This window comes from Cyprinodon tularosa, unplaced genomic scaffold, assembly GCF_016077235.1.
Source record: "Cyprinodon tularosa strain WSP-4 unplaced genomic scaffold, ASM1607723v1 ctg607, whole genome shotgun sequence".
NCBI lineage: Eukaryota > Metazoa > Chordata > Actinopteri > Cyprinodontiformes > Cyprinodontidae > Cyprinodon > Cyprinodon tularosa.
Window position 1 is genome coordinate 736,309 of NW_024039349.1, and position 24,687 is coordinate 760,995.

At 37.9% G+C, this 24,687-nt stretch overlaps 1 protein-coding gene across 1 annotated transcript; it reads right to left on the reverse strand.

The window, feature by feature from the left end:
* Positions 1-64: 64 nt before the first annotated feature.
* Positions 65-22,946, reverse strand: lrpap1 (low density lipoprotein receptor-related protein associated protein 1). The gene is made up of 8 exons (XM_038307296.1): positions 22,671-22,946; positions 17,003-17,147; positions 13,789-13,919; positions 11,107-11,227; positions 8,553-8,708; positions 3,940-4,022; positions 3,427-3,603; positions 65-348 (listed from the first exon to the last, which is right to left on the reverse strand). Exons 1-8 carry the CDS (start codon positions 22,926-22,928, stop codon positions 280-282), a joined length of 1,140 nt encoding a protein of 379 aa, XP_038163224.1. The 5' UTR covers positions 22,929-22,946; the 3' UTR covers positions 65-279.
* Between the last annotated feature and the right edge of the window lie 1,741 nt (positions 22,947-24,687).

Consider the following 24,687-nt stretch of genomic DNA (forward strand, 5'->3'; position numbering starts at 1 on the left):
CTAAAATTGCTTTTTTGCATTACTTATTTTATCTTACTAATCACAATAGATTCTATTGGTATGATTGTTTTCCATTAGTAACTTGTTTTATTTGATCATTTAGTTGAACAAAGAATGTGAATCTGATTTGCAAACTGTGTAAAATTATTCATTCATTTACTCATAAAAAATAGGAACCTGTGCATGTTTTTTTTTCTTCAGTAGTTGAGAGGAATGTCTTTCCACAGTTCAAACAGGCTGTTTTAGGTTCAACTGCTCTTTTATGAGCCTTCGGGTCCCTCACAGCTCGTTGTGCTGCAGACCCTGACGCGAAATCTTATTGGACAAGTCCTGCAGGTGTTTCTTCATCTGAAATCACAAAGAGACAGGCACGGGTTAGTGAGAGAGTTTTATCCCTGCAGCACTGAGATTTACAGGGACCTTAAATATCACTTTAGTTTCTACTGTGTTACAACACAGAATGATATATAGATAGAGGGTAAGAGACCACTTGAGATTGTTTTATTCCCCTGGTTTTACTCAGCAAATTGACATTATGTTTAATGATAAAAAAAATGTAATTTTAAACATTTTCTCTGGAACTGACTAAAGCTCTAAATAACAAAAAAGTATTCAGTCCTCAGAGCAAAGAGATCATGTCCGCATTTATTGTTGCACAAAAATTGTACCAATGTTTTTATGTAGAAAGAGTTGCTCAGTATTTGGTAAAATTATGCATAATTCCTTTCAAACCTCAAAGTCGGACTTTGTGACCTGGAAAACCCTAGAAAGGGGAAATTATGCACCAAAAGCCTGACCAGCACAGACAAACCCACCTTCCACATTCAAGATGGCTGCTACACCTATCAGCAGAAGTAAAAGTTCTGAGAGGGGTCTGGCTGCAGACCTGCACAGTTTACTACAGCACTATTTCAACCACTAATTCCTATTTGTGCTATTTTTTTAATTGTTATATGAACAAATATTGTAACACATGGGGTAGCATTTTAGTTATTGTAACAGTGGCTGTAGGGACCAGCTTTAAGTAATGCAGATTGTGGGCCTCCATGTTTTGTTTTTGAACTTTACAAAAGCAGTGAAGTGGGGGATGCCATCACCTAGGAGATTATGTCACTCTGACTTCCTGGCTCTGAAGTAAATGGAAAGCAGCTTAAGCCCCACTTGTAATTACAGCGTTTGGGTTCAGATGATCATCTAATCAGTACAGCATGAAGCAGAACAATGTGAAATACAACATAATGGAATTTCACCCACTGGCTCTTTCTTTTCCCCCAAATGGAGCAGAGTACGAGTACAAAAGAGAGATCTCAGAGGGTAGTCTTAGCCTGCTTTACTCATAACATCCATCCTTACTATGCCACCAAGGAGGCGCCTCCTTTGGTGGCAAAGTAAGTCCAACTGCTGCCTTTATAAATCATCTTAAAACAAGTTAATGGTTGAAAGTAGAAAATCTTTTAAAGCAGTCAACAGATCAAAGAGTAACATGATGTTAAGCCCATAAAAACTCTAATTTAAGAAAAAACAATTATTCAAAAAGCATAAAAAAGAGCCACATTGATCTACCTTTTTTCATTTCAACAACTGACCAGTAACCCGGGCAACACTCTGATGGTGTCTCTAGTGGTAAGATGGATGCTGGGCTGAAGCTGCTAAACATGGGTTAATTTTATATCATGTAACAAATTAAATCCCTAATTGGTGAAAACGTTAATTGATACTAATGAAAATTAGATGTAAAAAATCATGTATGTGTGTTTTAATAGCAGGCTACTCAAGTGTTTTACCACAATGTGTGTAGTGCTCAGTTCCTGCAGAATACAGGAGCCTGGATTTCAGAAACTACCTTCATTTAAAAGGTTGGATGGTTTGTTGGTTCAGACTGCAGAGATTAGATTCTATGACTTTGGGGGCACAAAGGCAGGGTTTCAATGCAGCCTTGAGACTAGAGAAATGTTTGGAGTTTTCCCTTTTTTTAGTTTTTCAGATAAATTTGGTAAATGTTTTCATTTCTTATTTATTCATTCAACCCCTATGGTTAAAAAGATTAAGATGAAACACAAATGTATGCTTTGAAAAAATATTGATTAGTTAAACAAATCCACGTCATAATTGTGACTTAATTGTGATCAAAAAACACTTCAGGAACTAAAATTAAACAGAGACTACAAGAATGTCTTATATAGTCCTAAATTTGAGCGAAACCCCCATAAGACTTGGCCTGGATCTACTTTGTTAAATCTGAATATTGTACTTTAAATAATCTAAATTTGCTAATGCTATTTCAAATGTAAACAGGCTGTTACAGATGGAATTTACCTAGAGAGTAATATTTAGATTAAACCAGAGCCTTATGCCATACAGCTCGATGGGAAGCGTACTACAGCATTGTTTTGTTTCTGGATTCAAAGAGCAACGAAAACATAAAGCCATTCCACACTGCAGTGATTTCTGCAAGCAGAACGGGGAGCTCACTGCTGTGCATTTCAGATGAACACGTTTTCAACACAGAAAACAATCTGCAGTTCACAAACAATAACAGGTAAAGAGTGACATAACAAACTGCTACAACATGTTCTCAGAACACAACTTCTGAATCAGCCTGGGGTGACCATCAATTTTTGTAAAAGTAGACCACTTTGGTTCATGCAGAGCTGCTTCTGGATGCCGTATTGATACTTCCTTGTATCTAGCTGGGTAGAGAGCACCAGTACTGGGGAGAGGCAGTGGCTGACTGGTGTTTGTGCTGAAGGTAAATCAGGTGGACGAGCAGTACTTCTACAGCTAAATTAAAACAGCTTTTTTAAAAGCCACCTAAAAGCCTCTTCAGAGCATTCCGTATTTCACACTTTGTGAACATTATTTCCTTTATATTCCATCCTGACTGGGAAAAAGCTTTGTATCGGCTGCACTTCGTTAACCTATGTCACAACCACAACCAGTCCCTGATTGGTTGCTGTAACGTAATTTAACAGAAAAGTGGAGATTTTAAAACCTCAGCATTCGGCATTCTCTTCTCTCCACGCGGTGCCGCTGTTTGACAACACTTTAGATCTCACTTGATACTGGTGAGAGCGGTCGCTGTTTCGCATGAAGGCTCTTTAATGGGGCACTGCCTACCTTAGAAACACTGCTATATGTAATAAAAAAAAACAATGCCTCTATTCAACAATATTAAGAACTTCAGAAAAATGTTTATCCAGACTTGAGAAATAATAAAACAGTTTTCAGGAGCCCGACTGAACCCAGCGTAGATAATTAATCTCTTGTTAAAACATACAATAATCAGTATGTTTTAAATATAAGGTTTAAAAAGTTCGTATTTGGGCTTGAAAAAATTTCTGCTTTGTTACAAAGGCTCTAACTGGAGTTTCAGAGTAACTCTTTTTCTTTCTTCTTTTATTAAATGAAATGTCCTTTCTTTTTTACCTTGTAGCCCATCTCCCTTGTCTTCTCAGCGAGGGTGTTGTACTTCTCCTGGTTCCTCTTGATGTGCTCTTTGTCACCCAGAGACTCGACATGTTGCAGCTTCTGGTGAGACAGCTGCAGCTGCTCCTGGTAATGGCTGTGCTTCTCCACCTTGGTCTCAAAGTGACGCAGCTCTTCCTGAGTGAACACAGAAAAGAAGGCTATGAACCGAGCGAGGCGAGTTCAACCTCATTACATGCACGGTGCAGCTGAAAAACACTTGATGTATGAATAAAGCAGAAATGCTGGTGTAAACTCCAGCTGAATGTGGCCCTGTGATCCATCTGATCTTGGCTTCGATACCAAGTGGAGGGCAAAGTAATACATTTGATACGGCTTCCACTAAAAGAGCCCTTGAGTTATACGTTTCTAAGCTGAACCTCTTGAGTTAAAATGTGCTAATATAAAACTGTTTCCTAGAGGCAGACTGACACAGAATCATCCCAAACCAGCTAAAAGTGCTGTGAGCCTCACCTTGAGAGACTCCAGCTCATCTTTGCTGAGGTTTGCCCTCTTTGCAGCCTCCCACAGTTCAATCACACGCGGCTCCCGAAACTCTGCAGAGCAACGGTAGAGAGGCAGAAAGATGAAGAGATAATATAGAGAGAGGGTTTAAAACAGCTTTAAAATGGGCACAAAGCTCTGAGCACAGTCAGTGGATGTTTTACTGTGTTTACATTTATTCTGCACATAAATTATGGATGATCAGTGTTCCCAAATATTTTCACAGTCAAAACTTTTAATAACTTCTTGGCTAATATTTAAAGATTTGTTGTTTAGCTTTCCCATCCCACATACAGCATTTACTTTTAATTCACCAGACATACTCATACAACACTGTGGATAAGATTAGAAGCAAATATAAATTGAAAGGTAAAGCAGTACCTATTTGATGAATTTGTTCATTCTGTCTGTTAGAAGGAAAACACGGCAAGATTCTGATTAGGCTTTTCCTGACAGACCGTTTAGGTTTTTAATTTTCCCCCTAAGCAGTAGAAGCAGACATTCTCATTACTGTGATTAAATGTAAGACACAGTGACCATCATAGTGAATCTGTCCTGTAGGTAGTTTAGCAGAGGTTGTCATTTTGAATCCAACAGAATAAGCAGGAACAATGGAATAATGTCCAAGTCAAAGCCAACTGCACTAAGTGGTTTGATAAGTGTAGACCCAACACTGATGAGTTTTTAGTTGCATTTCTTTTAATTGACAAGAAACAAAAAAAAAAAAACTGTCTCTTGGTACCGTGTACTTAACTGATAACAAGTAATTTAATATTCCAATTACTTGTTAACGGATCAGTGGCTTTCTAGTAAAATATAAATAACTATACATATATTAAAGGGTTGGGTTGGATAAAGAATGACAGATTACACAAAATCCATCTAGCAAATGCCAAAGAGTTTACATCTAAACAACACCAGACATCCCAAGGCTCCCAGAAGTTCCAGGAGTCTCCCTGATATAGATATTGTTCACAGATGCCCATGAGTCGGATAAATTATCCCGGATTTTAGATTATGTGAGGTGGTGCTTTTTTAATACGAGTGAGAGCGTGCAGGCAATACAATAATTTGTACATCATGTGTGATAAGCATCTCCATGAAATGAGTTTTAGGAATTTGGTATGTGTCTGCTACACATAAAACAGGAACATTATACCACTGGTGTCCCATTTACATGCAGAGCAAACAGCGAGTGGCAGCAGCTAGAGCTGCACTGTCCAATGATACTGCCTGGATTCAACTAAGCAAATAGGTAGGAGCCTCCTATTGGATAATTACTGCATGGGTGATTATCTTTCAGCTGGCAACAAGTTATTTAACCCCAACTGATGCAATGACTTGCTTCTCATTTCCTAAACAACCATGTCAAAAGACACATCCCGTGGTCGTGGAAAAGATGTTAGTCTGTTTGAGAAGAGTCAAATCATTGGCATGCATCAAGCAGAGAAAACATCTAAAGAGATTGCAGAAACTACTAAAATTGGGTTAAGAACTGTCCAACGCATTATTAAAAACTGGAAGGATAGTGGGGACCCATCATCTTCAAGGAAGAAATGTGGCCGGAAAAAAATCCTGAATGATCGTGATCGGCGATCACTTAAACGTGTGGTGAGATCAAATCGAAGAAAAACAACAGTAGAACTAAGGGCTATGTTTAATACTGAAAGTAAGAGCATTTCCACACGCACAATGCGAAGGGAACTCAAGGGATTGGGAATGAACAGCTGTGTAGCCTTAAGAAAGCCACTAATCAGTGTGGCTAACCGGAAAAAAAGGCTTCAATTTCCAAGAGAGCATAAAGATTGGACTGTGGAGCAATGGAAGAAGGTCATGTGGTCTGATGAGTCCAGATTTACCCTGTTCCAGAGTGATGGGCCAATCAGGGTAAGAAGAGAGGCAGGTGAAGTGATGCACCCACCATGCCTAGTGCCTACTGTACAACCCTGGGGGGGCGGTGTTATGATCTGGGATTGCTGCAGTTGGTCAGGTCTATGTTCAGCAACAGTATGTGCTCAAAGAATGAGGTCGACTGACTACCTGAATATACTGAATGACCAGGTTATTCCATCAATGGACTTTTTCTTCCCTGATGGCACAGGCATATTCCAAGATGACAATGCCAGGATTCATCAGGCTCAGATTGTGAAAGACTGGTTCAGGGAGCATGACACATCATTTTCACACATGGATTGGCCACCACAGAGTCCAGACCTCAACCCCATTGAGAATCTTTGGGATGTGCTAGCGAGGGCTTTGCGCAGTGGTCAGACTCTACCATCATCAATGCAAGATCTTGGTGAAAAATGAATGCAACACTGGATGGAAATAAATCTTTTGACATTGCAGAAGCTTATCGAAACAATGCCACAACAAATGCCGTAATCAAAGCTAAAGGCGGTCTAACAAAGTATTAGAGTGAATGACCTTTTTTTGGTGGCAACTTTTTTTTTTGGCCAGGCAGTGTATCTTTAGGAAAATGCAAATCCTTTGATTACCAGGGAGACTGATCAATTAAATAAGACTTGGCTGAAGATGTTACCAAAAAACCTATGAATCCCCATCACAGAGGAGGACCACCTAGTATGAGCAGAACATGGACCGTTTTCTTGGCAACACAAAAATGAGCAAAGATCCAGTAAAGAAGAATCTCAGATTGAAGGAAAGGAAAAATAAGCAGCTTGATAAGAACATAAACGGTTTATCCCACTGCTACTCTGCTCTCACAGTGACTCAGCAGGCAGACCATTTAGGGCCTTTTTTGACTTTTGTACCCCTTTAGGCATGTTGTCTTACCGTTGGTTTGGGGTGCTGGTTTTGATGCGGGTCACAGTTGAAAGTAAACTCAAAGAAAAACCTACTTTTTGGTTGATAAAATCTTTTTAAATTTGTTTTAATTTTCCCAACAAAGCAGAACAGATCCAAGCCCTATTTTATTTTACTGCCTAAGAAGATATTTTCATGTACCTCTTGCAATACCCCTGCGGACCACTAGGGGCACACATACCCCTGGGTGGAAAACACTGATTTAGGGAACCATGATGCGGTTTGGGAGCATAAAGTTTCTGATGCTGGAAATTTTGTCATTTAGGATTTTTTTTTTCCATCTTATGCATCTTCTGCCAATACAAAATACCTGCTGATGGCCTTTATATTAAGTCAATCGACCTCTGCTGGCCCCTGCATGTTTACTAATTATCTGCTGCAACAGTGACTGTCAGATGCAAACAGGTGAGACTTTCAGCTGCTTCCATTCACTGCAGCCAAGCTTTACAAAACTGATACACGGCTCACTGATAGGATTCCAGAGATAAAGCTCTTTGGAAAAAAGTGTGCTGATATGAACAAATAAAAACCTTGGAACCAACTGTAGCCGAAATTATGTCTGCCTGCAAGTTGGCAGCTTTAGTTTCTTAAATCACGGTTTTTGCCATGTGCAGTCATTTCTACTTTAGGGAACTAGAAGCAGACAGCTACTCGCCACAGGAGGTTCATCTCGTTAGCTCCATTAGGCTCCTAGGCTATTGCTCTCTGGTGATATTGCTCCTGACTTCCTCCTCCTCACTGGATAAAGCATCATAGATTCCCACCTTATGAGAAACACAATATACCATCACTACCCTCTTAAAAGGGCCATGCTTTTTGTTTTGTTTTTTTCTTGATACCAGAGGTTTTCTTCCTTTAATGCATTTTTATATATTTTTTTCCATATTTAGCTGAAAGCCTCGACAACTGAAAAGGAAAATTGGCCAACTTGTTTATCACAGTAGAGCTGAAACAATTAATCAGATTAGTCAATTATTGAAATAATCATCAAATAATTTAGTAATAGATTTAGTATTAACTGTGGTAAGAAGACTTAAACACAACTTTAGCTGATAGAGAAACCCACTCAGAACACTAAATGTACCAAAATTGTAAAAGAAGATATAAACATTTTCTATTTAAAAGTAATACAAAAAAAAAAAAAAAGATTTCTTCTGAGAAATGCTCAATGCTTAACTCCTCAAGTGGAAATGTTTTAGTTTCATTTTCTCACACAGTTTTTCATTATTTATTTATCCTGGTGTGCTTCTCTTGTATGCCTACTTGGAAACCCTGCATCAAATGCTTGGGTTAAGATTTCTAAAAACACATCCTCTCTTCCACAAATGAGGAGAAGAAAGATAAAAACTACTAAAATGCTTTCAAAGAGGACAGTAGTCCAGAACTACAACAAAAAAAGTCTTCACCTAAATTATCCATCTGGCAACTGAAGCCTACAAAGAAAAGAAAAAAGCACAAAAGATGGATTCTATCAGGCAAGGACAGATAAAAAGGCAGCCAATCTATAGCAAAATATTAAAAAGGGTAAAACTATTAAATGGAAAGGACAAACCGATTTACGTCAACACTAGAACTTAACTTTGAAAGCAGCTTTAAATAACCTCTAGCATTTCCCAATAGCAACGTAATTGAATTTCCACTAAAACATTTGTGTTATGCCTCCAGCATTACCTCCCAGCAGAGTATTACTGTATTTACACATTACCGTGAACAGAGTTCAGGTAAATGAGGAGTGAGATGTGTTTCTCTTTCCTCACCGCTGTCTTGAGAGAAGCCCTCATGGCTGATTTTACGGAGGCGCTCGAAGCCGTGGTTGAGGTCTCTCATCTTCTCCTTCAGCTCAGTGTGCTTCTGCTGCAGCACATGCTCTTTGGCATCGCCCTCTATCGAGGAGATGACGTTCTTGTGAATCTCTAAAAAGAGAGCAGGAGACAAGGGGATGAAAGGAGGTGTTTGGGAATAAGACAAAGAGAGGGCAAGGAAGGAATAAAGAAAAGGAAATGGATGGAAGAAAAAGCAAACAAGTGCTTAATAAAGAGTTTAATAGATGCTCTGAAATATCTTTAAAGGACAATTGGTCTGATCTTCTGTTATTTAAATCTGTTCCTTTGTGAGAACCGTCTGAGCTTACTGGCTAACAGCATCCGGTGATGATATTCCAGTCTGTCTCATCTTTAAGGCGGAAAAAAACTCAAACAAAGGCCGCTTGGCTGAATAATACCAACTGACATTTAGATCAAAAGTAAAAAAAAGATGAAAACCAGTGAATAGAGAGACAGCGAGCAGAAGAAGAGGTGATGTGCTGGAGGTAAACAGAGAGCAACCCCCCCTCCCCCTACAGGCACCATGTGATTGGCTCAATATTTAAATGTGTTGGACAACCAGAAAAATACCCCTGGCTTCTCTTGCAGTGACACGGATGCTGTGAAGTATATATTAAAAAAAAAGTTTAGGCAGGAAACAGATGCTGAGAACCAGTTTGGTCTGAAAGAGACATCCATCCCCCCATGTCCATGTGAAACACTGGTGAGGTCCTGTCAGCTCTGCTTAACTCTCACTATTTGATGTGATGAGCAGTGACAGAGCAAAGAGCATTGGATGGGAAGATGTCCCTTCTGATACCTGCTACCTGACCTTAGAACTGAACGGTAAACTCAGAACTCCTCAGACTTCTGACCGATAAGATTGGTGCTATGCAGCCACACCAGGGGCTCTTAAAAACCTTGACAGCACATCCCAGTCTGTTGATCAATCTGTGCTCCCAAAGAGAAAAAAAAACACTTAAGACTGCTGCTTTAGAGATATATCCTTTGGAAAAAACTTTATGTTCATCTAAATATGTCAATAGTAAACTTTGACCATCAAGAGTAAGCAATAGCTACACCCTGCAGTGAGAGATGGAAAAAAATCTAATTATGAAAGGATCCCATGAATTAAGTTGAATCATGTGGTGTTTAAGGGTGTGCAAAATAATTGTCATGACGATGCATCGCAATTCTAATTTTTGTGATCTACTGCATCGATTCTTGAAGGCAAAAATCGGTTATAAAAAAAAAGAAAAGAACAAATAAAATACATTAATGGTTGGCGCACATCAGCCAAACCAAGTGGAATACAACTTCCAGTCCAGCAGATGTCGCTGCGGATGAGTTGACGCCCGCTGCTTTGTGTCACAAGCATGTCCAGCCGTAGGATACTGCGACGAGTCATATGAAATAAACAGGGAGGACACTGAAAATTCGCCCCGCGGTTCCATCACATTTCAAGTCAGATGCTTGGATGCATTCTGGCTTTAAAAACAAAGAAGGTAAAAACGAAATTGATATGATGCACGTAATTTGCAAAAGGAGAAATAAACATTTGAATGTTATAATTTCATTGGTTTAAAGGACCACTGAGGCCATGTAAACGGCACTGATTATCCTTATTTTGTTATTTTAAGTTTGAGGAATCCTAAGATCTTTTTGTCAGTGTCCACGCCAGTAATTGTAATATTTCTGTCCAGTATTTGTTTTCATGGCAACACCTCCAAAAGTCGTTTTAATAAATACAGCTATGTATGAATTCAGTTGCTTTCAGTTATGTATCAATTGAAGACACTATCCAGGTCATACACAGCCAGTCAGCCACTGGTAAGGGCTGTATCTTTTTCTTACAGTGTTCAGTGAAAATATCGCAATATTTCAAGTATCGTGAAGCATCCTGATAGAATCGCATCGTGGCATGTGAATCGTGATTCAAATCGAATCATGACTTCTTTGCCAATACCCACCCCTAGTGGTGTTATAAATAAGATACACACCAAATGTTTTAAAAATTTACAGTTAACTTCTAAAATACACAATCCAATGGTTTCAACCTTTTAAAGTGGTTCTACTGATTGTAGGAGCACAGAACAGTTTAAAGCAGCAGTCTCACCTTTAACTGTGCACTGCTGATCAGCTGGCAGAACTACAACTACTGCTCTAATCGTGAACTTAAACAATAAACAAATTTGGCTTATTTCAAGTATTTCTGTTTGCTAAAAACACATAGGCAGAGGCAACAGGGAAAGTGTTGATATAAGAACAGCTGCTGGAACGTTAAAGGTTGTACGTTTGCTAGCAGCCTACCGTGGAAGAATGAAGACGGATAGCCCAAATAAATCACTAGCAATCATCAGCTTGTGCTACTCTATAAAGAATAGCTGGATTCATGATTGTAGCTCAAGTCTATGAATTAAAAGGATACAATTTTATAAATTATATTATTACAGTTGCACAGACTTATTCTATTTTAGCTCCAGAGGAAATATTTCTCTTGGTGGCTTACCTTCTGTCCTGCTGACCGTATCCATCAGGAGGTTGTACTCATGGATCTTGTCCTTGTGGTGCTGAAACTCTCTTTTTAAGCTCTGCAGCTCATCATTGGAAAACTTCCCAGAGGTTTTGGCCTGTTGGCAAAATACAACAGAGAAGAGTTCAATTCAAAAGTAACAGGTTATCAAGAACATTTAGAAATAACACATAGCTACTACAGGCATTGACAACTTAAAGCTGATTTAAACTTCGAAACTAGGTTGTCCGCGTAGGTGTCGCAGTGAACAAAAAGATGTCCCCGCCCGCTCCGCAGACACTCTGCTGCACCTCTCCCAAATTGTAGGTGACCGCAGACAGTCCGGCAGACAGGAGGCCGGCTTGTTTTGTTTTTATGACCACAATTGCGGAAAATAAACTTGTGAAGTTTGACCAGATGGAAGGGCAAGGCGGCAAGAACGCTGGGACCCTTTTCCCACCTGGATCCCCGCTCTTTTTCGCCCTCATGTCCCGCCGTTGTCGCACAAACTTGCCCCCACTTCCTCACCGCCTCGGCGGTATCTAGACCTACAGTTATTTCCTGATTCTCTTGAGTTGTGGCGCAGATCACGCTTCAAAATTGAGCATAAACCAAAAATGTATGCGTCAAGCTCACTGCGACACACTTAAGTTTAAATACCATTAGGTCATGTAAACTTTTAGTACAAAGGATGTAAATGCTGAGGCCATGGTACCCACATTAGGGATGAATACAGATTCTGATTCCGATACCAGTATTGGAAATGTCTTGGATACTGCCGAAAATGCTGCCATCGGTATTGAAGTCCAGGCTTTGATACCGATGGCAAATAGTGATTTAAAACAGGGATTAAAATAGGAATCTATTTACTGGTTAGTTCTGTTATTTCTGACACAGTTCTTCTTCGCAGCTTTTAAAACAGTTGGCCTCTGATTCAACCTGCTGTTTTAGACGGGTGAAGAGCTGATCACCACACACCTGTCTCGAGCTTGCTACTATTACTATCACTGTTTTTTGTATTTTATACTTAAATTTTGTTGTATTCTTTCAAGTTTCCATTCAAGGGCTTAACCTCAGCCAGACCTTACCAAAATAATAATCTTTTCACAATATTATTAAGTATCATTATGTATATTTTAAGTATCGGTACTCAATATCAGCCAATACTCAAAGCACAAGCATTGGAATCGTATCAGAAGTTCTCTAATACAAAAGATCTACTAATTGTCCATTTATGATTTATTATATACAAAATTGTTCTATCCGATTAATTGACAGTCTGCTTCAAAGGAATGCTTTTCTGTTTTGTAATGTTACTACCGTCTTCTAGAGGGCGCCGCCATTTATTCTTAAGCAGAACCTCAAGTGGATTAATGCCACAGCAGAGGAAGGCATGAATTGATTGGAAGTACCATCCAGGATTATTTCCACTATTCAATGGCAAAAAGGATGCAGAATGCAATTTATTCAGCTTGATCAACTCATTAAGTTTTCAGCTATGTAGTACCAACTACATTGCTTCATAATGCAGCTGTGCTACAAAACCAAGAATTCTATTTTCTCTAATTTAATGTTTTTCCTTTCATTGTTTTTTACCTTTGAATACTCTATAAACTTAGTGTGTAGGTCCTTAAACGTCTACAATTACCTCATAGACCACAGATTGCAAGTACCACTAAAGCCTTACTTTTATATTGTTTATCGATATAATGTGGTAGAAGACTATGTGTAAAGACGTAACACTGCTAACGTTTGTTAGTTAAAGGCACACCGCAGACTTTGTAACCTAAAGTGTTATTGCATATGAGTTATTTTAAATGATTCATCAAGCCAATATACAGCTCTTGATGGTCAGGCAGTAATTGGCCTGGTCATGTGACCTGGAAGAACGTATGGCTTTATGGCTGCAGGCTCCTATATAGTCATGGAGCTAAGGCTTTTGCTATACTATTTGCCAGCCTTCTCGACTACTGGTCATGGCTGAGGCAAGGAAAAAGTTAATACCTTCTGAGAAAACGTGAAAGGGACTGTGTGGAAGGAATAGCTTTTTTCCCTCCCTCTCTCCTGCAGGTGGCTGCTGATTAGCAGGGAGGTCAGTTGTAGTGCGCAGGTGATTCGGAGCACCTTCCGTGAATTACAGATCTCTGCCGAGCCGATCAGCCTCTGGTCCACTCCGCAGCCTCTCAGAGTTTCAACACTTTGTCACTTGCTGCTCATCAGTCGAGCCCTGCCTAACCCTCCACCGATCGAGCCTCCGCCCACTTGGCAGCCAACTTCCCCACTGCAAGCTCCTGCATTTCCCGCTTACAGACCTCCGTGGCCTTGCTCACTTCCCCCAGTGGATTGTTCATGTCTCACGCGGTAAGCCTTTTAGTGTCGTTCTCATCGTACACATACTCCCATTAACTCTCGCTCTAGTGTGCCTCACCGGACTTCATTTCCAGGCACCCTGAAGACACTCCTTATGTCGTTCTTGATTTTAAATCTGCCCTACCCTTCTCCTCAGTGTGTTCGCATGTGGGTCAGAAAACTAGAGACCATGACAGATGTTAAGTAGAAGCAAAATACAGGCAGTTAGAGGTCCAGCATCCCTAATGAACAAAAGTTACACAGTGTTCCTTTAAACACACAAATATGCACCAAGTGAACAACTTAACCAACATCTGAACACACACACACCTTGTTCCAGAGCTTGTCCAGTTTGGGATCATCGAATGCGTCCCCGTCTTTGGCCTCATGGTCTTTTAGTGAGTTGCTCTCCATTGGCCGCATGTCCCGCTTCCCGTCCATGCCATACTTAGCCAGGATCACTGCAGAATATACCCATGACAGTATAATTACATTTGTTGATACACAATCATGCCTTAAGCAGTTTTTTGTAGTACATAAAGTGAGTCACACCTGGAGATTCATTGTTCAACCCTCTTGACAGAAAGTCATCAAATACACACATTTTAAAAAGAAAAGCAAAGAACAGTGTTTTGCGAGGGCCATCAACGTGTTAAAGCGGATTTTAGTGATTACATTAAAGACACCTGGGGTGGTGATGCTGGGCTGAAACATTTTTTTTTTTACATGGTACATTAGAAACTACATAAAATGTTACATTATGATGAGAAAAACATCCATTTACCTGAACATTCATTGAGGAAACCTCACTTAAACCAATAATGCATGAAAAAACATCATTTTTTGTTCTGTTCTGTATGTAAGAAATAGAGTTGCCACATGTTTTATAATCCTACCACTCATAAAGTTGGACTTAGCCCCTCAGAAAATCTGCACTCACTATTCTGTTCCAGTAAACCGATTTTCAGCAGCTTATTCAGCAACACTTTGGCCCTCTTGTAAGGCATCACTGTGACAGATTAACCCGTGTCTCAGGTGAGTATATAGGGCTGCTTTCCAATAAACAGGCTACCACAAGTAGCAAAAGGTTTTATGGTGTTTTCTGTTGCAGCTCCAAAACTCTGGAATGCATTGCCGCTGCACATTAGACAGGCCACCTCTCTGTCTCATTTTAAAACTCTTCTTAAAACCCACCTCTTTTCTTTGGCTTTTAACACTATGTAGAGTGTTGATTTTATGTACACATGTTGATTTTATGTACACATGTTGATTTTATGTATACACATGCATATTTTTATCCTGTGCGGGCAGTGCTTTTATTTTATTTTATTACTTTTATTTATTTTAGTTATTTTATCTTTTTGTGCAGCACTTTGGAAACCTTGTGTTTATTTAAACCGTGCTATATAAATAAAGTGGATTGGATTGGATTGGATTTTATGGGACTGATGGACTTCTGTGAGACAATGTTTCTGGCATAAATGATGATCTACGATGAGCGCAGACAGTGAAACAAGATTATTCGCACTGAGTTCTATAAGAAGTAATGTAAAGAAAACCAAAGAGAGCAAAGAAATTTTTCTAAACAAACAAAAAAGAACTGATTACAAGAAGGTATTTCTGGTATTAAGACGAACCTTTGATTCACAGAGATCAAATGGAAAACTAATTCAATGAGGTCTTTAATGCATTTCAGCCAACAAAAGGGGCAGAGAATGAGGTGAAAGTAGCTCTGCTAGATGCAGGAATGCTTCTCCATTACTAGAGAGCAAAGAGAGGCTCAGATAACGACCCTCACCGATCGACTAGGTCACTCATTTCTATTTACAACAGTTTACAATATTGGAAATGCTAGAGTTGTTCTTTAAAAACTGCTTACACACTTAAAAACATTTTCCAGAGCTGACAAGAAATCAGTAAAACCTCTTAGATTTGTACAAATAAGCAATAAAGAAATCTGTATTAGGTCTATATTTTATTCTTTAGTCTACCACAACATTCATCTCTTCTTTACTTGCCTGAAAAAGATGCAGCGACTTAAAACTATATCTAGAGAAAAACAAAGATGAGTTTCATAATGCCCTGTCTCTTTCTCCTGTGGGTTTTCTACAGTAATTGCCAAACTTCTGAATCAGACGGTTACAAACATCCCTTCTGTGTGAAAACACAGAAACCATAATAGAAAACACTGCTCATTAAGTTGAACTTCAAACCCAGCCCAAAGCATCACCGATTAACCTTTTATCAGAAGTCCAGCCAAATCCCTAAAGAAAGGGCCATAACAGATTAAAGCAATCTGTGCACATATGTGGTTATATCCAGAGCCCCTCCTGTAAGTACTTTAGTTTGTAAGGTAAAAGATGTTAGCTGATCTTACAGCAGGACCATATTTTGTTCTTACTTCCATGTTTACAGACTGGCGAATATAGTGAAATGTATTTGCAGTCATCTAACGTATTATTCTCATGTAAGACTAAAATGATTTGGGTAGTTTTTCTTTATTACTTTTATGCAATAATAAAGTGAGTATGTTAGTTTTTGTACATTGGCGTATAATAAAATAAAGTTGACATGTGCTAAATGTATGATATATGTTTGAATAAGTAAAAATAAACAGTACTGGAGGAGAGATTGACTGAGCTCTGAGTCTGCAAAAAACCACAAAGGGTTCAGCAAAGAAGCTTTTGACTATCAGTATATGACAAAAACTGATCAGTTTAGTGGTGAATTCTTAATACTGGATAATTGCCTGATGGGTTTTAAAAATACTATTATAAAATATAATAGTTCCAAATATTATATGTAAAAGAAATAAAAAAAAAAAAATCAAAACAACCAGTGCCTTATTACAATAGATAGAGACTGGCTACACTCAACATTTCTAAATTTTGTTTGTTTCCATGTCGTCTAATGCTTTGAAGACCTCCATTTATAGTTTGGGTGATTTATATGCATGTAACTGGTGTTAACTGGGATCATTTGGGAAGGTATGGTGCCTTGTTTATGAACTGTTGCCAGGGGTGCTACAGGGAAGAGGGCATCCACCTGCTGCGTGTGGCAGAAAGCATCAGATACTTGTGTGGGTGGCTGCATCATCGCCTGCAGTTTAGAAGGAGAACATGCCTTCGTGCACTCACACACCACCTCCTGTTTTTATCATAATGTTATCAAGCATATTTTGGTTCATTTAAATGTTCTTCATGCTTAAACCCCCCTGCACAGGATCATCTCTATGTAAACTGTTCACAGTGTTTGTTGGTTTTTGATACTTTGAAGAAATCGTAAATATTACTTAGTATCAGAATACTTAAGCATTAATATTAATTAAAATATCTTTATAATAAAGCCAAAATCAATATAACTTTTTGATCCTGCAACCCTTGCAACTTCAAATCTCTCAAACTAAACTGTTTGCTGTGAGGTTTGATTCAATGATTAGTTTTAGATAATAAATGGCTTTAGAAACGGGGCGGGTCAAGGCGCCCCAGAACAATTTAACAACCCTGTTCAAACTCTTCTAAACTATGGGAAGGTTTGGTCTTACCATTAAAATTGCGTCTTAGCTGAGCCTCCTTCTCTCCGTTCTCATCGAGGCCTTCCACCTTCATTTTCTTCCACTGCAGCTCGTCTTTTTCCTGAATCTTGAGGTCACTGTGCAGCTCAGCCTGTCGTACTGGAGACAGCTGCATCTGTTAACAGAAAGAGAGGGTTAGTTTGCACAATCTGTATGCAGTGCTTTAGCTCCAGTAAAAATGTTTAAGTTTCTTCGAGTTGAGAAGCAAAACTAAAATGAGAAAGATATAGCAAACAAATGGTATTACAGATAACTGATATAACTACCTGCTTCCTACTGAATATAATATAATATGATTAACCTAAAGATCCATTTGGTTAACAGACCAAACCATCACCTCACCTCTGACTCACAGAATCACAACACTGGGCTGGCATGATGAGCCCAGCCTTCCAGAAGGCATGCAACACTAGTCATCAATTAATTGAAAAAATAATCAAGATGAATCGATTTACAAAATTCTTGCAACCCTATTGGTACCCCTCGTTTAATGACAGAAAAATACACAATGGTCACAAAAATTACTTGAATCTGACAAAAGTAATAATAATTAAAACTTCTATGAAATGAAAAAAAACTGAAAGTAAGACATTGCTTTTCAACTATATGTCAGCTGATGATTTTAAAAACGTATATATTTCAAACTCATGAAAACCTGAGACGAACTGGCAGCCGGTCCAGGATGTACCCTGACTTTCACCTCTAACTGAACAATTAAACCTTGTAATCATCAGTGGGCCTATATATAGAGCTTATGGTAGTCATTGTTTGATGACGTGGTGTGTACTGCACTCAACACGGACCAGAGGAAGTGAAGGAAAAAGTTGTCTCAGGAGATATATAGATTATAGAGATGCATGTCAAGATAAAGGTTACACAAACGTCTCCATGCAGCTTGATGTGCCCTGAATACAGCTGCACATATAGCTCCATGGGAATGTAGCCAAACTCCCCGGACACGGCTGGAAGAGGAAAATTGATGACAAATGAAAGAGCTCAGTGATATGGATGGTAAGAAAAGAGCCCAGAAAAACTTCTAAAGCGATGAAAGGTGAATGTCAAGCTCCAGAATCAGTGTTAGATCACACAATCTGTTGTGGTTTAAGCCAAAGTGGACTAAGACACGATTTTGCATCAGATTGACAAAAATAATCTTGTTCTACAAGGTTGTGGCTCTTAGCACTTAGTGAGAGTAAACAACCGACATGATTTTCTGCAAGGGCACTTGCATAGCATTGACCAAGATAGAGCCCAAGTCTATTTTAATCAGACTATAAAGAAATTCAGCAGCAATTTACAGGTATGACAGGAAGAGAGACACAGATGCAAAGTAAAACACATCCGCTTTGGGGGAAATACAAAATAAATTCTCTCAGTCACAAGGGAAAACAGTCAGGTTTGGAGTCACACAAAGCATATATAGTAAATTCAGTCATAATCATTAAAACATAAAAAAACTAAACAAAACAGAATACTTTACCTATAATAGGAGTTCAGAAGGACAGAAATCAGATAAAGTAAAACAGAGATCCTCTTTCAGCCTTAAAATAACAAAACATCGCAGAAGAGTAAAGTGTAGCTCATTACTGTCCTCTTTATGAAAAATAAACCCAAATAAATAAACTTAAGGAAACTTCACAGATCACTCTCTGGATATCACCTCTGATTGCCTCACCCAGTACCTACATAAACCGCCCTACAGCCTTTATCGACTTCACTTTTCTTTAAATGTAGTTCATACTATGTCTTGTATATATTTAACACCTCTATTTGTTCTGGCCAAGCTGGTCATGAACTGAGGCTTTGCTTTGTAGCCGAGCTGCCTGTTTGTTTTTAGAGCTGAAACAATTAATCGGATTAATTGTGATTAATCAATTATTGAAATAATCTTCAATTAATTTAGTAATGGATTAATCTTAAACTAGAGTATAGAGACTGTAAAATATAACTTTAGCTGACAGAGCAACCCACTTAAAACAGTTATATCAAAATTGTAAAAAAAAAAAAAAAATAAATAAACATTTTGCTTTTATATATTAAAAGAACTTTTAGTCTCTCAATATGCTTGATCAAGAACTCCTCAAGTGGAAAAGTTTTAGTTTCACCTAGTTTAATTTCATAACAAAATCTTCTTTAAGGAACCTTTTGCTGGTTATTAATCGATTCATCTAAAATATATATATATATATATATATATATATATATATATATATATATATATATATATATATATATATATATATATATATATATATAAAATCAGATTAATCAATTTTCAAAATAATTGTTACTTGCAGCCCCAGTTTTTCTTGTTTTTTTTTTGTACATTTATTAATCTGACCCAGTCAAATGTGTGGCACTGTTAATCTCAAGTGAGAAAAATCTGTACAGAACAGGATCTGCTATCCTATGTGAAGCAGGAGCCTCTCTATACACACTGCAGTCAGTGTGACATGGAAAAACTTTATGAGAAATTTGAAATGGAAAAAGTCGGATACAACCATGGGACCCAGGCTTTAATGGGAGATGACCAGGGAAGATTAAAAAAAGCCACACCTAAATATGCCAAACTTCTGAGAGAATATCCTATGGACAGATGAGACAATATTTAACTTTTTGCTGAGGCAAATCTGCTTTATGTTCACAGAAGGAAAAATTATGCATATCAAGAAAAAAACAAAACAAAAAAACACACTGGGCAACAAGCATTTGAACAAATTAATTTGTTCATAAATCATTCTCATGAGTGATTTAGGAGAAAATGTTGCATTCACCATTTTTCTCTTATTTCTAACCTTCTCTCAGGTTTGAACAAATATTAACAAGTGCTCAAAGCTTGACGTACAAGTCATGTGCAATCAGTGAGCTGCTATCCAAACCTGGTTTTTCACTTAATTACCACTTTCATTGTTACTTAGAAGCAATGGTCCATTTTATTAGGCTACATTGTTACATTTAGGGCTGCAACTAACGATTATTTTGAAAATCGATGAATCGGCCGATTATTTTTTCGATTAATCGATGAATCGGACACAAAATATTTTTTTTATATTAACCTCTTTATTCCAAAATAAACATTTTAGACAGAACAAACAAGCACACAAGTACAGGTTTCTCATTTACTGTACTGGTGCAATATGAAAAATAAATGTTTGTTTTAAAACTACGCAAACTTACATGAGAAATGTAGCTGTACATCCACAAAATATAGGGTACTTTGTTTCATAAAGCGCAAAAAGAGACAGGCATTTTTGTTTTTAAAAGCCCCTAAGGGGTTCAAACAATAGGTCCCCCCATTTCAACAAATGAGGTTTTTTTTAGACTAGAAGAGTTCTGCCTTTTAAGACAGGAAAGTATAGCAGTTAAAGTTGCTACTTGAGAAAATACTGAACCATAGAGATAAAAATAGCCCTGTGATTCAAATTATAAACTGTATTTGGAATAAAAATGAGAGAACTAGGGGTGCTAAAAAACACATCCTCCAAAGACAGATATTTACATGGGAATGTGGCATATACTTAATTGACATATTACTGATCTTGCTGGATTTTATTCTGCTTTACTTCCATAAATTGCAGGATCTTCTTTACTTTATCTTTGCCAGAAGATTTAAACTTTAAAAGCCTTGCCCTCATAATTTGCAAATTAATTTATTTATAAAGAAAATATAAACGCTGCTTAAGCTAATTCAAATTAAATTAAAAGTAAAATAAGTAGCCAACCTTATCACTGTCTGTAACCTACTAACACGGTAAGGAAAGCATCAGATGAGCTACCTGAGAAACTAACGTTACGTTTCCCCACTTTAAAACCAAACAAACATGGTTACTCATCCTGCTGATCAGCTCTCTTCACTGCCATTGAAGGCTCCAACATGTTTTCTTTTCAGATGCTGCGTCATAACAGTGGTGCTTCCGTGCCATGTTTATTTGTTTTTACAAAAGTCGCGTGTTACGACTTTTTTCACTTTACAAAGCGCAGGCTATTTTAATTATTGTGATCAATTTGCGCCGTCAATCCCGGGGCATGCGCGCTTCATTTGCAGTCTGGACGCTGAGGTTAAACTCCTCACTAAAATCCTGCGGCTCGGACTGCAGCGCTGAGAGGGATTCTTGTGGGAGAGGGAGAAAGGCGTTGGGATGGGGGAGGCGCCCCACGGCAGCAGCTGCCGCTGGAGGACAAGAGTAGGAACGATACATGCTTTCACGTAAGAGTCTCCAAAAGCCGCCAGTGACACCGTAAAAAGTCGCCAGATTTGTCGCTAGTCGCTTTTTAAAAAAAAAATAGTCGCTGGAGGGGTCTGAAAAGTCGCTGAGTTGGCAACACTGCAACTGCGGCGCTGACTCGCTCCGCCATATTTTTTTTTCTTCCCCGGGATGACGGCGGCGGCGGATGACGCATTAATCGCGCGACACAACTAATCGATGATTAAATTCGTTGCCAACGCTTTTAAAAGTCGATTTTTATCGATTTTATCGATTCGTTGTTGCAGCCCTAGTTACATTTATACATTATGTAACTGCAATAATAAATTACAGTTTTATTCATGACAGAACTGATGTGACCCAAACACACCAGCTAGAAATGTTAGTAAATATAGCTCAGAGGAAAACATTGAACTACTCTGAAGTGACCCTATACTCTGATCTAACTCTACTGAACATCTTTGGAAGGAGATAAAACATAACCTTCAAATCTGAGAACAGGAGCAGTTTGCTCATGAGGAGTGGGCCAAAATACCTGCAGAGAGGAGCAGAACCATCACTGACAGTTACAGGAATCATTTGATTGCAGTGATTTGCAACAAAACATTAAGTTAAGGATGCCATGATTTTTGTTCAGGATTTTGTTTCAGATTTTTTTTTTTCCACAATCATTTTTTTAAGCATGGTTAAAAGCCAAATCTGACTTTAATTTGTTCATTTTTAATTGAATTTTTAAATACAATTTAAAGTTTAGTTTAGGAAGTGTGAAGTAAAAACAAAAACAAACATAAGAAAAACACACAAATAAACTCCCCCAAGAAGATTCGGATTAAAGGGTTTTTCATTTCATATTTTTATTTTCTTAAATTTATTTTAACTTCTATAGCAGTGTAACCAGGTATTTTCTTTTACAGTTCTTGCAGTTTAATTTCAACTTCTTTAATCCTGCTGCTCAGCTCTCAGTCATCAGATCCTTGAGCTTTGAACCAGTAAAGTTTTGCTTCTTCAGCTTCATTGCCATTTCTGTGAATGAACAGCTCATTACCAGTGAGGGGAGTCATAGCCTTCCCATTTATATATAGCCTCATATAACATTACTGCATCATGTTTATAAGCTTTATTTACGATCATAGAACAACTGTTGAAACTGAGGAGGAGAAAAAGTAGAAATGCATGAGGCCCCATCCTCGAAAATAAACCCTTAAATCAAGCTGCGAATATGACGCTAATTTTAACATCATCTTCCTTCAATTCATTTTATTAATAAATAGTAGGATTATAATAACCCTAATAAACCAAGAGCGCGATTTTCACCTGAAAATCGGACTTTTCCTCTACGTCGTCTTTTGTTTGCATGTGAAGGAAATAACTAGCACTGCGCAGATATAACTTACACCTGTTTAAAAGATATAAAGGGTTTTCAAAGTACATACCCGTTTAGCTTTCTCCCAGACCTGGTTGAGTTTAGCTATCCTGAACTCCACCGTCTGCCCATCGCTGCCACCCTGAGATGGCTCATTCACCTCCCGAGAGTATTTCCCTGCCATGACGCCCACACCGAGACACACCGCCGTCACCACACACAGCAGCCTCATTTTAACAAAGCTATTACAGGAATAGAAAGCGAGCTGAAACTGTAGAAACAGCACAATAACAGAAAAGGTTGGCAGCTCCCTCAAACGAAGAGTCATGTGCTCAACTAGGGGAGGGCTTTGTTATGAACCTTGGAATTCTGGGATATGTAGTCTAACTCTAGTAGTTCCATGGCTTGGGAGAAACAGATTTGACCACAACTCCCAAGATGCCGCGGGGTGCAGTTACCAAGCAACGAAGCAGCTTAAACCCTTTAAGCGAATGAAAAGGTTCCACGCGTTTACAGCGCTGGATGCTTCTCGCATCTTTCCAAGGACAATACAGAGCTTGTTCCTGACACTAACTTTAAAAAGAAGGCAGTATATGTATTTTACATCAATCCAAAGGACACATGAAATATGAAATGTGACCAATTACACAAAACTTTACAATTTCCTTTTATTTCGAGACACATTTCATGTCAAAAACATACATACTCCAAATAAGTAAGTGCATATATATATATATATATATATATATATATATATATATATATATATATATATATATATATATATATATATATATATATATATATATATATATATATATATATATATATATATATCTGAAAAAAATATCAAAAAACACAAATAACTTCATGAATCAAAATTTACCAGATAAAACAGACCCCTGGTTTGTGAGATAGAAGGGTCAAGTGTCTTATCAGTTAGTCAGAAGCAGAAGCACACACGCTGGACCTTACTCTCACCACTGCTTTTCACCTTATACACCTCTGACTTCCAGAACAAGACAGAACACATTCTCTGACCCATCATATTGTGACTCATGTTGTTTTTAGAATTAGGTTTGCTATCTTCTAACCCTAACTTTATAGAATTCATATCGAATGACAAACACTTTTTCGAAGAGAATAAAACAATAAGAATTGAATATTAGGTCTGGGAACGAAATAATAAATCGGACTTGATATATAGTTTAAAACAATAAATCAGTTGGTTAAAACCTTTTCATATTGACAAATACTTATAACCCTCTATATAATCAATGTAAGATAAAAGAGCCTGAGAACGGTTGCAACACTTCATTTCTCTCAACTACTACACTTTCCTCTTAACATTAAATCACGGCTGTCTGCTAATTGCCCATACCAGTTCAATATAATAACATAGTAAAGTTTTATTCAGAATAAAAAAAAACAAAAAAACAATTCAACTGTTGCACCATGTCATGAATCCTTACACTTAGACAACTTTTAATTTGAAAAATTTCCTTTAGTAAAGCTTTTCAGACAAATTAACTTTGGTTTTCTGTCTTATTAAGAGGATTATTTTGAGAATATGTATAGTAAAACTTAATTAACAAATATAATGCAACCATGGGCTCTGAAAATTGCACTTACACATTTTAAAAATCAAAAATATAAAATTGGGATATCTTTTTTAAATTCTGAGATTTCCAGAGCAACATTCCAAACACAAAATATTCCAAAAAGCCACCTGGTTGGAACCATCTCTTTTTGCAACTGTCCCTTCCCTCCCAATATTTCTGGCATTACTGCATTCAACCTCGTACTGTATATGTGCTGTTCAGCCTTTTCTATGCTTCCCATGGTATTTGGATTATTTAACTTTAATGATGATCTTTATGTTTCCAAGACTAGAATGCTTCATTTTCATCACCATAATCTTTAGCTCCCTCCAAAGACTATTTGAGATTCAAGTCAGGTCTTGATTCGGTGAAGAAGAATTGTCTTTAAGTTAACAAGGGAAAGTCTGTTTAGTTAAAAACATTAAAATCCTAAAATCCCTTTGAGAGTTCAGCATTTCTCAACAGAAAAAAAGTTTCAAATTCACT

Excerpts from the sequence above, each read along its gene's own strand:
- lrpap1 (XM_038307296.1), bottom strand. The coding sequence starts at position 22,928 with ATGACTCTTCGTTTGAGGGAGCTGCCAACCTTTTCTGTTATTGTGCTG. Across the intron at positions 11,228-13,788 it reads TGGACAAGCTCTGGAACAAG|GCCAAAACCTCTGGGAAGTT; the intron begins GTGTGTGTGTGT and ends TTTTGCCAACAG. Across the intron at positions 3,604-3,939 it reads ATGAGCTGGAGTCTCTCAAG|GAAGAGCTGCGTCACTTTGA; the intron begins GTGAGGCTCACA and ends GTGTTCACTCAG.